Here is a 17,588-nt window from a genome sequence, read left to right as displayed (position 1 = left end):
TTCTGCAATGTATGAGATTTATTTTTTGACTAGCAGCTTAATTGTAATATCCCATGAAATGGGTATCTCATCAGGAATGGATTATGCAGCCTGGCATCTGTGGGATGCTGGCGTGAAGAGGAATAGTCATGCTGAAAATTTAAGGCAGCTTTCTGTCCAGCAATGCGAAAGCACCCACCTTGTTGTGCCCATAGGTTGGGTTGTTTTTTTTAAAGTGAAGCATTGCATTGAGCTGGCCTAGTTGTAGGAGAACTCCCAAACACTATTATGGGCCTTCATTTTCTATTAGGAGTGCGGAGCAGTCAAAGGTGTCATTTCCCGCAATGAGACAGATATGCTTTCAGCGTCCTTCGTGCAGCGTCTCTGACAGCTGCCAGAGCTCTCTCTGTCAACGGGCTCTTTTCTTAAAACACTTCTGCTATAGTTGATATTCTGCCCCTTGCTGAATAGGTAGGTAAAGTTCAAATGCTTTCTATTTCCATAATTACTTTGGAGGCAGTTTTCAAGCTGTCTGCATTAGGAGGAAGACTGTGCATACTTCTTTCAAGGCAAAGGTTTCAGCGTATTTCCACTTTGAAAATTGCCTCCAGTAAAAGGTAAGTATGATCGCTTAAGCCTGCTTTACGTGCGGGTAGAGGTTTGCTTGAAAAATATAGTTGAAGATTTGAAAATGCAGTCAATATTTTTGTGTCCTCTCCCGACCTAAACATCCCTGGAAATGCTATGTCTTAATACAGCTAAAAGTACGCGCGCAGGCGAGCAGCACACGTGCTTTTCCCCAGACTGAGGGAGGCAGCTTTCAGCTGATTTATGCAGATAAAAGGTTTTTTACCTACATAAAGCACCTCGAAAACTGGCCTCTTTGTGTTTACATTTGAGATCTACAGTATTATGATTTTGTAGTTATTTTAACTATATATAATCTTCAAGTCTTTATTAGTGTTTGGTAGAATAGAGCGATGTTAAATAAAATATATTATGACTTCTTTCTTTCTTTCTTTTTTTTTTTAGGGAAACTGTGATACAGAAGATAAGCAGTTGCTGTAGAAGAAGCTCAAATGTGTCTTATAAGTACACAAAGGTAATCTTTTTGAGCACTTAAAAGCATTTCTAAAATAATGTTGCAGTGTATTGGGATACAGCAAAACATAATTTAATCGTTTATGCCTAAAATGGGTGGGGTTTTTTTTATGAAGCGTCCATCATAGTTGCCTAGCAAGGGCAGAGGCGTCAGCAGAGGCACCGGACCCAGATCGCAATAGGAGGGGATATTCAGTGAGACCTTTATCCCACTGAATATCCAGCACAAGTTATCCAGCTGGATAGCCTGTCTACTAAACATCCTACTAAATGTGTACCCGGATATATTTTGCCCAGGCGACACGCACTCCTGGTCTGATCATATTTTGAGATGCCAATAAGGTTATGTAGCACAAAGGAGCACGTCCTTATCTGGTTTTAAGCGGTGCTCTTGGAGCATGAGGAGCATGTCTATCACGGATCCCCATGATAGATATGTCCTTTGCCTGGCGGCATCTCATGATGACCAGAGTTGCAGCAAGTGCGCCTAGATGACCCCAAAAGGGCATAAGGTTTGGCTCAACAAGATGGATCGAGATTTCGGGCCAGCCGATTCATCGGCATCGATGGACTTCGGACCTGCACCAATGACCATCAAGACATCGGCGGGGCTGTTGGTTCTGTTGGCATCGATGGCTTCCAGGGACACCGGAGACGGGCCATCACCTGTCTCTTCCAGGTCGAAGACATCAGGTTTGTCATCTTTGGCCTCGGCACTAGGAAAAGACTGATCCAAGCATCAAGGGAAGCCAAAGAAGCACCAGCATTTGTTCCCATCAGTGCATGGTGCTGGGAATGAGGGTGACCCAGCTTTAGTTGTGATGCATCCAAAGTGGATCCCTTGGTGAGGAGTGCCAGTCTTCCTTTGATCCCAGGGGTTCCCAATAGTCTCCACCTTTCCTGATATCAGCTACCAACCAGTCTTGGCATTGGTGATATTTGAAGAGGAGCCGGAGAGGCACGTGCATATGGCTATGGAGAGGGCCGTGTAAGGCCATGGCATCAGGGCACCAATGGCATGGAGCCAGCACCATCCTTCCTCAAGCCACTGCTCAAATACCTACACATGCTCATCAGAGTGCTACCGACTCTGTCACCAGTATTGGTACCTGGGACAACGTCAAAACCCAGCAGGGCATCAGGGCAGTCTCCAGCTGATCCAGTGGTCACCCTCAGTTCCTCAAGGGAGGAAGGGGTCCTCTAGTAACAGGTGCAACTTTGCGGTCTGGGCCCCCACGGCCAGTCAAGTCCGTTCCCACATTGCTGGCCAGGGACTGAGCACCTCTGTAAAGTCCCCCATTTGTGACAGTGAGGACGAGGGCCCTTTTGACTTCTGGGGAGGATGACGTTTTCTGATGTTTCGGACACTGACATATCTGCCTTCCCTCAGAACTGTCTCCTCCTGATGACAGAAGGGCAGTCTCCCCTGGAGGACCTCTTCTCAGGCTTCATCAGATTGATGGTGGAAGCCATCCCATTTCAGTTTCAGATGGAGGAGGATACTCAGCACAAGATGCTGGATATTCTCCAGTATGTGGAGTCTCTTATGAAGATCGTGGCAGTCTTGGTGCACAAAATCCTTTTGGAGTTATTGATGAGAATATGGGAACACACCCTTTCAGTGCCTATTGTTAATAGAAGGTGGATGTGATCTATCTTGTCCAGAAGGCATTCTAATTAGACAAGCTTCAGCTGCCTCACAAATCGGTTATGGTCAAATCCACTCTCAAGAAGGCCAAGTGCACTCAGACCCATTCCTCGGCGCCCCTAGTGAAGGGTCAGAGTGCCATGGATGCTCTTGGGAGAAAGGTTGTTTCAGGATGCAATGCATATCGCCCACATAGTGGCCTACCAGCTCTACATGGATCAGTATATGCAGGACATCCTGAAGCAGGTGCAGGAAGTGGCCGAGTAACTGCCTCAACAGCAGCAGGACACTCTCCAGTTGCTGGTGTACAAGAGTTTGCAGAGCAGGAAACACAGAGTTAAGTTGATCTACAATGTTTTCAAGGCGGCATCGAGAGCCTTTACAGCAGGAATCAGCACCCATAGACTCACCTGGTTGCAGGCATCTGATCTCCGTCAGGAGGTGCAGGAGTGACTTGCTGATGTACCATACACAGAAGAGGATCTCTTTGGAGATAAAGTGAAGGAAGCAGTGGCCCAAATTTAAGACCATGCGACACTCCAGTAGCTCTCCTCTAGCACTCAGAACCCATCGTCGTCATCCAGGAGGCCTTTGTGTCTGGCCACAGGAAGTCTCTTTTTTTTCTCTCTGGGGAGATGCTATCCTCCATATTCTCAATCCCGTCAGCAACAACACATACCTTGTAGTCATCTGAAGCCCCAGCCAGCACCTCAGTCAACTCCTAGGACGAGATTTTAACCGGATCACAGGGAGAATAGCCAAATCAGCCATACTAGTGGCAATGGACAAACCAGTCAGATAAACTGGTTGCCCAGAGTAATTTTGAACCAGGGGTTCCTCGCTGCCATCCGCAGAAAGTACAAATTAAACATAGAAACATAGAAATGACGGCAGAAGAAGAACAAATGGCCCATCCAGTCTGCCCAGCAAGTCTCACACATTTTTTCTCTCATACTTATCTGTTTCTCTTAGCTCTTGGTTCTATTTCCCTTCCACCCCCACCATTAAACCTATTGAGTGCCCTGCTAAAATGCCCCCTGCCCCCCTCCCACAGAGTCCTTTTTGGGGACTGATAGCACATCAGTCCATGCTTTTAGCAGACTTCTCCTCCCTCTTAATAGCCCATGAATGGTCTCTGGATCAAGGGGTTGCGAATCGGATCTTCTGCCTTTGGGGAAACCCAGATGTGGATATATTTGCAGTGCCTTGGAACCAGAAAGGTTCCTCAGTTCTGCTCCCATTACAAGACACACGGCAAACCAGCCTGCGATGTCCTCACCTACTGTTGGGGCAATGGTCTTCTATACACATATCTTCCAGTTCCATTGGTGCTGAAGACTTTGCTGAAGCTTTGCCAAGGACAAAGAGACTATGATCCTCATAGCCCCTCATTGGCCAAGACAGGTTTGGTTTCCATTTCTCTGGGAGATATCCATCAGGAAACCAATCAGACTGGGGACTTCTCCAGATCTTACCATCCAGGATTAGGGAACATTGTGCCATCCCAAATTTCAGGCCCTGTCGCTCACAGCTTGGATGTTGAGGCTGATCCTGCAACCACTCATTCTCTTGGAAGACGTGTCTTGATTCCTTGTAGCTTCTAGAAAGCCTTCTACTAGAAAGTCCTATGGACTAAATTGAAAAAGGTTTTCCATGTGGTATGAGCAAAAGGCCCTAGATTCTTTCCCCTGCTCACCACAAAAACCTGCTTCAATCCACATTATAGTCATCGTCAGCTGCAGCAGGGAAATCAACCAGTTCCCGCCCAACACCAGTACTTCTCTTACAAGCACCCATTCTGCCAAAGGTGCCAGTTCACTCTATTCAGCGTCATTGAGAAGCTCATACCCTCAGCAGCTGTCTGAGTTTGACAGAGAGAAAGACAACAGCCAAAGACTCAGCAGCAGATACAGGATAAGCTGGGCATCAATTTTTGACGACTGAGGCCCACACCTCTGTTGTACAAAAGGATCAGTCTTTCAGAGTGACTCCAGATCCCCAAGAACTGTTAGGTTCTCAAAATCGAGTACGCATCTCTTGCCTTCCTCACTTGACAGATTTCAGTCTTCACCAACGATCCTTCTCAATTTGCTCAACTGTAGCTGGAGGTGGGCTTGCTCTTTCAGAAAGCAGTCAAACCTGTGCACTCCCAGGAGTCTGGCCTGAGATTCTATTCCAGGTATTTCCTAATCACCAAGAAGTCAGGGGGGTTGAGGCCTATAGTGGACTAATAGACTAAACAAACTGCTGGTTCAGGAGAGGTTTAAGTTGAACTCACTCCATATGATTCTTCCCTTCATTCAACTGATGATGGATCAGAAAGACATTTATGCACACAGTCACATTCATTCTGCCAATCAGAAATTCTTCAGATTCATGGTGAAGGGTGCGTACTACCAATACAAGGTGCTCTCCTTTGGCTTCTTGGCAACCCCTGGGGTGTACACAAAATGCCTTAAGATAGTGGCAACACAGCTTCATCAGCAGGAAGTTTGCATATTCCCATACATGGTTGGTTGGTTGGTGGCCTGTCCATTTTTTGTTGGGAGTTCTGGAGTCCCTCAAAGTTCATTTGTGTCCTTCAGTCCCTAGGCGTTTGCCAAGTCAATTCTGGTTCTGGCTCAAACTTCCGTTCATAGACACCTGGATAGTCTTGCTTCAAAAGAAAATATTTCTTCCTGTCAAAAGCACCATGCTGCTGCTTGTTTTAATAAGGGCCTTCCTTCAACAGATCCAAGCATCAGCAAGATCATTCCTGGTCTTTCTTGGTCACATGTCAACTGCTTTGCATGTGACACATCTGACTTGTCTCGCATGTGGGCCATTCAGCGGGGGCTCCAAAACCAGTGGGATCAGCCCTATCAACCTTTATCCCACCAGATCTCTGACACATTTGATATGAGAGTATCTCTTCAATGGTGGGTGAATCTGGAAGTTGCACAAATCCCACACATCAAATGACTATCTACCAACTACTCCTCCAATCAATGGGGGGAGGGGGGTTGCACACTGGTGCTATGTGGACCCATGGATTATGGTTCTCTGCAGGGAATCATCTGCAAATCAACCACCTAGACCTGTGAGCCATTTGCCATGCTCTGAGAGCTTTCTCAAACCTCTCAGGAGCGAGAATCTTAATCCAGATGGATAAGCACGTAGTCATATTCTATATCAGTGGGTCCCCAGCCTGGGGTCCGTGAATCACTAGGAGACCATCTCAGAGGGTCTGTCAGAAGGGAAGCAACCAAAGTGCAATTGCTAAGAAATAGTGCAGGCTGACTTCATCTCTTCCTAATCCTGCTGCCTGATCCCATGGTGAGGAGAGAAAGATTGCGGCCTCAAAAAGCCTAAGCTGACGCAAAGAGGAAGCAGGGAAAAGTGCAGCTGATTGCACCACAAGGAGTCTGAAGTGGCACCAAGATGAGGAGGGAAAGCACGCTGTCACTAGCACCTTCAACAACTGTTGCTCCCCATGACCAGAGGCAGCAGCAAGTAGGGTGCAATGAGGGAGCAGTATGGCCATGGTGGGGATCAAATGGGCAGGGGCCATAGTGGGATCAGCAGTCAGAAAGATGCAGATAGGGGATCAAAGGGAGGAGAGGGCAAGAGGGAAAGTATAGGAGTAAAAGCTCTTGGAAAAGACATTGAGGAGGGCAAAAAGGAATACTATGAATTGCTTGGTACCTTACAGGGGTGCCTTAAATGTGCTGTTACTGTTGCGGTCCTTACCTCTTCCCTTCCCAGGGAGTCGGCAGCAGGCTCCGGGATCCGTTGGGCCTACTCTGGCCTCTCCGCGGCGGCGTCTTCCTCGGAGTCAGCCCCTGACTTCAGCAAACCACAACTGCTTCACCCATCTGTGATGGAAGCAGAATTAAGAAAAACAAATGGGAGATTTAAATCAAACATTTTGGTTCCCCCAGGCAGGGATCCGAAGACCTTGAATCTTGTAGCCAGGAAATTCTTTCTTAACTCTATGCTAACGAGCCACATATCCACTTAACTGCAACTTATGGTTCAGTACCTACATTTAGAGAAGCTGTAAAGCTTCTTGAGTTGTCTTTCAGAAGTAAAACTGGAAGAGTATAAAACTCTAGCAGATGGTGATTGCAGTATGCATCAAATAAGATCAGCATACAATTTATTTATTTATTTATTTATTTGAAACATTTATATACCGGCATTAGTAAGCATACATCATACCGGTTCACATTGTAACTGAAAGGCTGAAATTACAATCAACGGGGAGGGGAAACAGGGAGGAATATACATAGAGCAGAGGGCAAAGAAATTAAAGCAATCAAACAACTGTAACAGGCTATTTACAGGTATATATATATATATATACAGGTCTATAAATAAAGGCTTATATATAAAGGCTTAAGCAGGTTACTAACTGGAGTCTATATATTTTTTACAATGTTGTCAATGGAGTCAATGTTTTTTACACTTCAGTAAAGGTTCTGCCTTTGCTATTGAAGTTCACAGGGTAGTATGGTTAAGGGCTTCTAAACTTGGGGAAAACTTGCATGAACATCTTGCAGACATCCCATGCAATAGAGAAAATTTCTTTGGACTCGTGGTCAAAGAGATAGTAGATTATCGATCCACTTTGCAGAAAGTAATAGTAGCAACGGAGACAATTTCAACAATTAAAAGCTTTCATTACCTTCTTCTGTAGACGGAATTTCTTCTAACCAAAAAATAGGTATTACCAACAGAATTACTATCCCCAAGCACACCTGTCACAAGGATGACAATGTCCTCAGCAACAATATAGAGCAAAACAGTCTAAAAACTCTTATCTGAGCTCTCAACCAAAGCAATCCTTGTGAATTTATTGCAGAGAACGCAACCAACAGCAGAGCAACTCATCAGCTCCACAAATGGTTGCCTTACCCTCTTTGCTGAAAGTTGTTGCAGAATAACCACAAATACATGGCTCCTGTGAGTGGTCAAGCAGGGTTACAAGCTGCATTTCTCCAAAATCTCTCCAGATTGCCCACCAAAATGCATGTCCGTGGGAAGTCAGGGTACCATTTTAATGAAAGAGGAATTTGCCCTTCTCCAGATAAACACAATAGAGCCAATCTCTGTGCTTGAGAAAGGCGCGGGATTTTTTCTGATGATATATTTCCTCATCTCCAAATTGAAAGGAGGCTTGAGTCCAATCTTAGACCTCAGACCACATAACAAATTCATTTTTAATGGTCACACTGACAAGAAGTTTGCCCTTATTTTTAAGCAAAGGGACTAGCTCTGTTTCCTAGAGCTGAAGGAAGCCAATACCCATGTAATGATTCACCAAGAACACAGACATTTGTGGTAGGCCATCATCATTTCTTATACAGTTCTTCCTTATAGATTATCCTCTCCCCCGGGGTGTTAACCAAATGCCTCTCTGTGGTTGTAGCTCATCTCAGGCATTCAGAAATTCACATTTTCCCTTACTTAGATATTTGTCTTAAGCAGGACAACCACCAGACCTTTAGAGGTCCAGAGCAATACTGTTGCTAAAGGCCCTTTAGTTCATTATCAGCTACCAAAAATCCAGGCTCCTCCTATCTCAGCCAACGGAGTTCAAGGGAATTTTTTCTACACCTTCCAGGCCCAAGGTGTTTCTGCTGCAGTGAGAACAGTAGTCATTACAGCATTGGTACAGATGGTATTCTCTGCCAGTTCCTCAAGATGTTGGGTAACATGGATTCTGTTTCCAGGTACTTCCAATGGCAAAATTCAGTATGGCAGGCACAATGGTCACTACAGTCTCAGTGGGACCAAAGTTCACAGCTACAAAATCTTATTAATCACAGAACAGAGAGTCTCTCTCCATTGGTGGCTCTCAATGAGTAATCTAGAAATCAACCTGCCTTTCTCTTCACCACCCCATCAGGTTGTCTTAACCACAGTTGTGTCTCTTTGAGGATGGGAAACCCACACACAGGGCATTCAGTCACAGGGTTGGTGGTCCACCAAGAAGAGTCATCTTTCAATCAGTTTGCTGGAGAGCCATACAAATTAGCCATAAAATATTTTGTTCAGCAAAGTTGTTTTGGTTCAGACAGAACAAAGTAGAGTAAAGTTTTGTCAGCAAGTAGGGATGGACAGGCTATTTCCTATGCCAAAAAGCCATCAGAATATGACAATGGGCAATAGTCCACAAGACCTTCCTCTGAGCAACTTACTTGGTGAGCAAGAGCAATACGTTGGTGGACAAACTAAGCAGAATATAAGAATCCTATGAATGGGCCTCCAAAAGATCAGTTGACGATGTTCATCTTTCAGAATTGACCCAGTAACCCTGTCCAACAAAAAAGCTGCACAATTTTGTTCAAGGAGGACCCCCTAGGTTTAACCTGGCAATTAATGCATTTTCAATACATTGAATGTGTGGGGACGGGGTTTGCAATGACTCTTTGCTGCTGTGACCGGACCTAATTTCTTTGAACAAGGGAGCTACTCTCCATCCTGACATCAAACCACTTGCACTGACAGCATTGATGTTGAGAGGAAGGTAATCCTGATCCTTAAGATATCCAAAGGAAGTGGCTTAAGTGATCTTGCAATCCAGAAAGCAATCTACCAGATCTTCTTATGGATAAGGTTCTCCAGCTGGTGTGCCAGTGCCAATCTCTCTTCTTTCACCTGCTCTGCTCACAAGCTGTTAGATTATTTTTATTTATTTATTTAAAACATTTATATGCCACAATCCATTCTTGCCGCTTACAATAAAACATATATTTACAATAAAAACATTCATAGCCACAATAAAACGGTACTGTTACAAAAAAACAGTGATCTGGTAGCATAGGCTAGATTAATTATAAAACTGCCATCTTGATACGAAAATTGTTTCATACCTAAAGCTGTTAATAGCACCTCTTAAATCCCAAATGCTTTCATAAAAAGAAAGATCTTTGTTTTTTAGAAGAGGAAGAAGCATTACTCTTTTCTCAGGTCTTCAGGCAATGTATTCCATAGTAAGCATCCATTGACTACAAACATTAACTCCTAATTTTCTACCAAACATACAGATCTTATAGAAGGTATGTCTAGGAGGCAGTGTCCAAGAGATCTTAAGCTCCTCATTGGCCTGAGGATCTTTGTGTGCGCTAATACGTTTTGGCTTAGGGCCTTATGAATCATAGTCCGGATTTTACATTGATGGAACAAACCAGGCGTGTAATATGTTCTCTACAAGTAGCTCCAGTTCGAATTCTAACAGCTGAATATTGATTGTAAGGCTCTAAGCATGGTCTCTGTCAGGCCAAGATAAACTGAATTGCAATAGACAATATCGGTGCTTGTAATACTTTATGAAAATCATCAGCGATTAGATGAGGTTTAAGCTTACGAAGCATCCTCAGTTTGGAAAAAACAGCTTTTCATGACCAATTTTCTTTGCACTTTAAAAGCTAAGGTGCCTTTAAGTATAATGCCAAAATTGCGAACCTGTTTTGAGAATTATCAAATCGATAAGTCACAGGTGTTTCAACTAAAAGAAAGTGACTCTGATGATTTCAGTTTTGCTAATATTGAGCATAAATCTGTTACTTTTTAGCCAACATTTGACTGCAGTGAGGTAGATTGTTAAAATATCCAAAGCTTGGGACACTGTTGATGTTAAGAGGAAAAAGAACTGAATATCATCATCTGCATAGATTTTATAATGCAAACAAAGACCAGCTAACAACTTAGATAGGGCTGATGTAGATATTGAAGATAGAGATGACCCCTGTGAGATACCAGGCTGATGTCCTACAACCAAGTCAGACCAGTACTCACTGTGAGAGAGAATTTAAACCAATGCCAGTAACGTTGAGTTGTGACAGGCATAGTAAGAGAGTGATAATGCAAGGTGTCAAATGCTGCTGAAATGTCAAGAAATACCAAACTATAATTGTTTCCATAGTAAAACCTTTTCTCCACCTATCAAAGTCAGGCCTCAAGACGAGTTCTGTAAGAGTTCATCTCAGTGCTGTGATGGCTTCTAACTATGTTGCCCTCCTCGTGGTCATGAGATTTATGAAAGGATTACACCATTGTGACATAGGACTTAAAAGTGTTTTTAATCTAGCTCATGAGACCACCATTTGAGCTTATTGACTCATGCGTACTCATTGTGGATATCTTGAAAACCAAACCTGTTTGTGACTATTGAGTACCAGATTTGGCCAAGTTGAAATGCCTTTCCTGTTATATATCCTGTGCATGAAAGAATAGGGGCTCCCAATTTCAGTCCTTGAAGATCAAAAAGAGATCTGGTTTTCAGGACAACCCTACTATAAAAAAGAATTTATTTCTTGGACAATATGCGAATACCAGACCTCCTAATGGCCATGGAAAACTGGAGATGACAACCATTGTAATAGATCCAGAAATTGATTGATGATATTGCTATACATTTTATTTTATGTTGGAGAGCTTTCCTTTATTTTTGGCAAATAATTTGATTTCTGCATTTCTCAACTTACTAGTCTTTTTTTTTTTTTTTTGTGCCATGCAGGTAAACAATGAAGATGAAGCAGATGAAAACGAAACAGAATGGCTTATGGAAGAAATTTCATCAAGTAATCTGAGGCCAGGAAGGGAAAGCCAAGAAAACGGTCACATCACCTCCAAGGCCGTCAAATCCCCACCTTTCTCATCTCTGCATGTGGATGACCAGGACAGTGAGGATGAAGTTCTGACCATTCCAGATGTCAGGATTCATTCTAAGAGAGGCAAAGAGCTTAGAGGGCCAAGCAGAAGCGGGAACCAATCAAAGAAGCCAGTCGGCGCCACGGGTGATGAGAGTGCAAGTGTTTTGCTTAATGGAGGGAAAGGAATGCGCAAATCTGGACAAAGAAAAGGACCGAATTCTCTGAACGTAGGATCATTTCATGATGACAGTGATGAGGATATGCTGAACGTCTAACTGACCACGCCTCCCTCCTTGTGCCTGATATACTGGCGGTACAGACTGAACACTTCCAACCAAATATGAAGCCGACAGCCTGCTGCTTCTACAATTTTGCCTTTAGAAAGAAAACGTTGAAAAGGGAAGACAAAAAGGAAGAACAAGTTTGCTTGTTTACAATAATGTATTTAAAAAAAACAAAAAAAAAACACCAAACAAAATGAACCTCCAACCTTATATTGTCTGAATAACAGTAGTGCTCCATTTAACTGGGACAATTTTTTTGTTGAGGGGGGAGGTTTTAAGGATAAGCTTTCGCTGTACATTTGATTTAAACAAAAATTATCTTGGGATAAATTGTGCCCTGCCATGTTCAATATGAGATTTTTGACACTTTGCATTTTGCCCTCTATTTATTGACTGTAACTATTACTCAGGTTTGATGAATAACAGCAACAGGTTCTTCCTGCTGGCGGGGTATTATCCTGTAGCCTCACCCATCACTTGGGAACAGGGATATTCATATGGGAAGAAAAGGAAGTGCCATCTGTTCTCTTGGAAGATCCGATGTAAAGTCTGCAAGTTATCTTGTTCAGACAGATGTTAGCTTATTTCAGGAAGGGCACATGCTGTACAGCTTTTGACTACGGTACCTACTGTTCTTTGCATGGTATTCTTAGGAAATTTTTCTGTGTGTATATATATACAATCTATGTGTATAGATGTCTCTATAGCTATACACATATAAAGTATATGTATGTGTCAGTCAGTTGCTGATTCATCACCCAAAGATTCTACTTGACTGCAGCTTTTAAAAGACTTGAAATGCCATCTGCATAGGAGCAACCCAACTTTTTTTTTTAAGAGATCGCAGGTGAAGGATTTATCTGACAAGTCCAAGTGGTGTCTCTTACTGCCCTGTCTTTTTTTTTTATCTTTTAAACAATGTTCAAGATCTACAAAAGCCTTAATTTGCACAATGTGTACCTTTTGCAGGGACTGATTGCATGAAAAACAATAATGGGCCAAATTCATACGTTAGTGTCACAAGTACACTGAGGCACCAGTAACCAGTATTGAAATGAGAGAATCACATCTTCCTGTAGTGATCTGCTCCTCTTTTGAAGTGTTTTCTGAATTAGCTTCTGGGGAAAGGTGGCTTGGTATAAATATACAGTTACCAATTTGTTGGTTCAATTCATTGTTCATTTTTTTCTTTTGGTTTTTGTTTTCTTTATTTTCTACATGTTCACTGATTTGTTTTGGGTTTGTTGGTACATTGAATTTAGTTTTTATTTTTTGAAAATGCTATTGATTTTTATTTTGATCAGATTTTGTGTAATATATTGATAAATTTCAATAAAATAAGTTATTAAAGACTAGTTTTGGTTATTGCTAATTTGTTTTTGTATCATTGATTTATCATGTACATACACTAGCAGTACAGAAATGATCAGCATCGTGTCCCTAACAGTGGCTAATCCAGGTCACAATCACCTGGTACAATCCCAAAGAATAGATTCAATTTTCATGCTTATACCTAGGAATAAACAGTGGCTTTCTCAAATTTGAATGGTTAATACTGGTTTATGGATTTTCTTCCAGGGAATTGTCTAAACTTTTTAATCCTAGCTAAGAGAACTGCTTTCACCACATTCTTTGGCCCCATAGCGTGCGGATGCATGAGTACCCCTAATAATTGGGCACTCGAGCACCCATGCGGGCAGCTGCCCCATCCTTCCACCACTGCTTCACTTACCTGGGGTGCGGTGATGGTCAGAGGCAGTCCTCATGATGGCGCCGGCAGTGTGGAGGGGATTGGATAAGTCCTTGGAGGAGAAGTCCATTACCTGCTATTAAGTTCACTTAGAGAATAGCCACTGCCATTAGCAATGATAACATGGAATAGACTTAGTTTTTGGGTACTTGCCAGGTTCTTATGGCCTGGATTGGCCACTGTTGGAAGCAGGATGCTGGGCTTGATGGGCCCTTGGTCTGACCCAGTATGGCATGTTCTTATGTTCTTCTTCTTGTGTTCTTATCAGATTTGGCGGTGGGCTGGTCTTTGGGCAGCCAGTGCTTGGCAGTGACGTGGCCCCTCCTGGTTGCTCCGGCTTCAGGTGCAATGAGGTCTTCTTTTTGCAACCCATTGTTGACACAACCCGGCACTGGACCATCTGATTGGGTGGGAGGAGCGACGCGGTAACATCTAATTGAGAACAGGCCGGTGGGGAATTTAAAACCCAGCTGCTCAGCCTCTTCCTTCTCGACTCCGACGATTTGTCGCCAGTTCAAGACCCGCTTCAGCTGTTGCATCCGGCTATTGAAGGCCTCTTCGTGGCAGTAGGTTTCAATTGGGCAGGATATTGCCTGTTCAGGCTTATTCACATTTAATAAAATAAAAAGAATTAGGAGTTCTGTCCAGCATCTCGCTAGCCCAAGCGTGATTTAAAAACAAAATTTTGAATTGGCTTCTTTGCACTGGTGACCCCTTTTCAAGGTTCCCTCTGTTTTTAATTGGCCAATATTATTCCCACCTTCTTCTGGACTTAATTTGGCTAATTTTTACAGCTCCAAAAAAATTGTATTTTAAATATTTACTGCATTTAATTTGGCCATTTGAGATCAATCTAAGTTAGTTTGCAACGAGGTGCCAATGTTGCCACAAATGCCTCGTAGGTCTAACTCCTCGACTGTGGCACAGCAGGCCCTAACACAGTGCGCCACAGGGGCTTTTGATCCCTCATCGATGTGGTACTCATCAGATTGAAACACGCAGGTTCCAAACCTATGGACCACTCGCCCGTTGGTGTTTCTGACCAGCAGGGAGCTAGAAGCTGACGGGGAAGAGATATGGCATCTGGGCAACCTTGCGGAGCTTGGACCAGTTCTAAAAGGTCTAGGAAGTGTGGGAAGGCAGAGGTTAAAATCTTGCCAGAAAAACTTGAACTGGCTGAACCAATCGAGCAAGGAGACCAAGGAGGAAAAGCATGGGGTAAGGGCATTGGTATTTCTGGTGCAGCAGGGATTGTCAAAACAGCAAGGAAGGCTGCTTAATAAAGCCGTGGAAGCAGAAATACGCAATAAGCAGCCTAATGTCCAACAATATCAGATTTATTATGTAGAATCAGAATATGCAATAGGCCTCCAGCCGAGTTTCGCCCTCTTTCAATAGGGCTGCATCAGGGGCTAAAAACATACAATAAATGACATTAAATAATATAAAAATAAATTGTTAAAAACTGATAAAAACATAAAATACACAGACATTCAGAATGAACATATAAAATGGTAACATGGAAATTTATGGTGTGAACATGAAATTAAGTGCAGACGATAGTAATATATCATGAACATAAAAGTATACAGTAAAAGTAATAATAAATAGTTAAAAAATGTAGCATGTGCAGTAAAACCAGCAACAACATCTAAAGATGACAGGTACCTAAAAAATGGATATTGCCTTAAAATTTTTATATATAAATAAATAAATTTTTATATATAAATATTGCCTTATAAAATATGGGCATCTATATTATTTATTTATATATATATATATCAGTTTTTAACAATTTATTTTTATATTATTTAATGTCATTTATTGTATGTTTTTAGCCCCTGATGCAGCCCTATTGAAAGAGGGCGAAACTCGGCTGGAGTCGGGCCTATTGCATATTCTGATTCTACATAATAAATCTGATATTGTTGGACATTAGGCTGCTTATTGCGTATTTCTGCTTCCGCAGCAGGGATTATCACAACACGGCTCCCTGTTGGCACACCCCAGGATGAGGTGGTTTCCCTTCCTGAAATGGTTCTGCTGCCTGGTTTGGCCTCAATGCTGCAAATGGGACCGCAAGAGCCTTTGGGCTGCGTTGATCCAGCTCAAGTAGTGCACCACGAACCTAGCTGCGATCAGGCTCCAGTAGCACCCCACAAGCCTAGCGGCGATCCGGCTCCAGCAACACCTCACAAGCCCAGCTGTATGAGTTCTCATGGCTCTAGGGACGAACAGTGACATAGATCCCAATCATGGCTGGCTTCCTGTTTGTTGTCCAAGTAGTTCAACAGAAGCTCGTGCTCTCAATATAGAGACTACCCCAGGCATAGTTACAGAGAATATTATCCCTGTGAGCTGTATGGTTATAGACATGATAGGAGGGGAGCCACCTTTTAGCTCAGGTGCAAGGTCCCTGTTTGGAAGGATCCATATTACTCTCCATCAGGTTTCCACCCTTCCAGACACCACCCCTGCGAGTAATTCCCTGTATTAGGAGAATTAGCACAGCTACTCCCCTTGTTACATGAAATGTTGGCAAAGTGGCCATTGGTACAACCATAGAGTACCTTCAGGGGATGCATAGTGCACCGGATCAGAGGATACCCTCTGATACTGTGTCCCCATTGGTGGTCATCCCAAAAGGAGAACCTGGCAAATATAAGCTCATACATAACCTTTCCTCCCCTATGGGGTCCTCTGTTAATGGCTTCATTTCCTTGGAGTGCTGCTTGGCAGATTGTGTCCTTCAACAATGCGTTGGGGTTACTCATGTCCTGTGGCCAGAAGACACTTATGGCAAAAGCTGATATAGAGTCCACTTTCCGGCATCTGCCAGTTCACCCAAGCAGTTTCCCGCTGCTCGGTTTCCATTATGCAGACGACTACTACCACTATCACCTGCTCAATATCATATGCCTACTTGGAAACATTCAGCACCTTCCTACATTGGGCTATGGGGGAGGGCAGCAGGACTAAAATCATTAGTTCATTACCTAGACAATTTCCTTTTTGGTGGAAGAGGAGAATATCTGAATGTGTCAGATTGTTTGAGACTTTTCATAAGTTGGTGCATAGGTTCAGCATCCCATTGGCAGATGATAAGTTGCAGAGCCCGATGACTGTCCTTGCATTCCTGTGGATTGAGCTTGATTCCACGTGCATGGTATCTAGACTTCCAGCTGACAAGCTAGCAAAACTGACCAATCCTGGTGGTGGGTACCATGAACAGCAGAAAGGTCTTGCTGAGGCAGATGAGGTCCCTGGTAGGAAACCTGGCCTTGGCTGTGCATGTTATCCCTATGGGCAGGATATTCTTGCGCTGCCTAATTCAGTCTACAATTGAGTTGATTTGTGATCACCACCGTCTGTGCATAAGCAAGCCTATTAGGAAAACTTAGCATTATGGCAGCAGTTTCTCAGGGATTTCAATGGTGTCTCAGCATGGCTTCCTAGTCCGGTTAACAGCAACGACCTGAAGCTGTACTCTGATGCTTTAGGAGGCATTGGATTTGGCGTTTACTGTGGTAGTTCTTGGGGCACATTTCGTTGGCCAGACTAGTGGGCAGCAAGCAGTCTAATCAAGAAAGATGACATTCCCCGAACTCTTTCCCATCATGGTTGTGATGCACATATGGGGTAAGGCACTGAAATGTCGGCAGGTAGTGCTTTGGTGTGACAACGTAGCAGTAGTTCATGCCATAAATAAGCAGACATCCAAGTGCCTGCTGATGTCCAATTTACTGAGGAAGTTTATCTTATTCTGTTTGTGTAGGAATATTGTGGTGCGAGCGAAACATATTCCTAGGGCATGCAAAGATAGTGGACTTTTTCTCATTGCAAATGGTCCCTGTTCAGGAAGCTAGTGCTGCAGGTGGAAACAGTTGGAAAAGAGGTCCTGGTGCAGCAATGGTCCTTCGGAACCAGACAGCATGTGAAATGCTGTGAAGATCACTTGCTCCATCCACTTGAAACGCCTATGTCCAGAATTAGAGCAAATTGATGATGTTACTATTGAAGAACAATTGGACTGGGCAGCGGGTTCCGGAGGATCTCTTGATTAGCTACAGTGTCCACGTTAAACAGCAGTGACTACCCAGGAACATGATTCACTCTTACCTAGTGGCATTAGCATTCTTCACAAAGCTTGAAATGGGCTGCTCAGAACAATATTTTGCAGTTAAAAA

The 17,588-nt window shown here is 43.3% G+C and overlaps 1 protein-coding gene across 3 annotated transcripts in view; it reads left to right on the top strand.

Annotated features, from left to right (window-relative positions):
* The window catches only part of IGF2R (insulin like growth factor 2 receptor), a 315,579-nt gene extending 303,670 nt beyond the window's left edge, over positions 1–11,909 (top strand). For all 3 annotated transcript variants that reach the window (XM_029596695.1, XM_029596693.1, XM_029596696.1), the window contains exons 47-48: positions 1,012–1,081; positions 11,232–11,909. In XM_029596695.1, coding sequence (XP_029452555.1) covers positions 1,012–1,081; positions 11,232–11,642 — 481 coding nt within the window. In that variant the 3' untranslated portion in view covers positions 11,643–11,909. The remainder of the gene's footprint in view (positions 1–1,011; positions 1,082–11,231) is intronic.
* Positions 11,910–17,588: the final 5,679 nt, after the last annotated feature.

The sequence above is a fragment of the Rhinatrema bivittatum genome, chromosome 3 (genome assembly GCF_901001135.1).
Source record: "Rhinatrema bivittatum chromosome 3, aRhiBiv1.1, whole genome shotgun sequence".
Taxonomy (NCBI): domain Eukaryota; kingdom Metazoa; phylum Chordata; class Amphibia; order Gymnophiona; family Rhinatrematidae; genus Rhinatrema; species Rhinatrema bivittatum.
The sequence above is the reverse complement of the archived record's forward strand: the minus strand, read 5'-3'. Positions and strand labels throughout refer to the sequence as shown.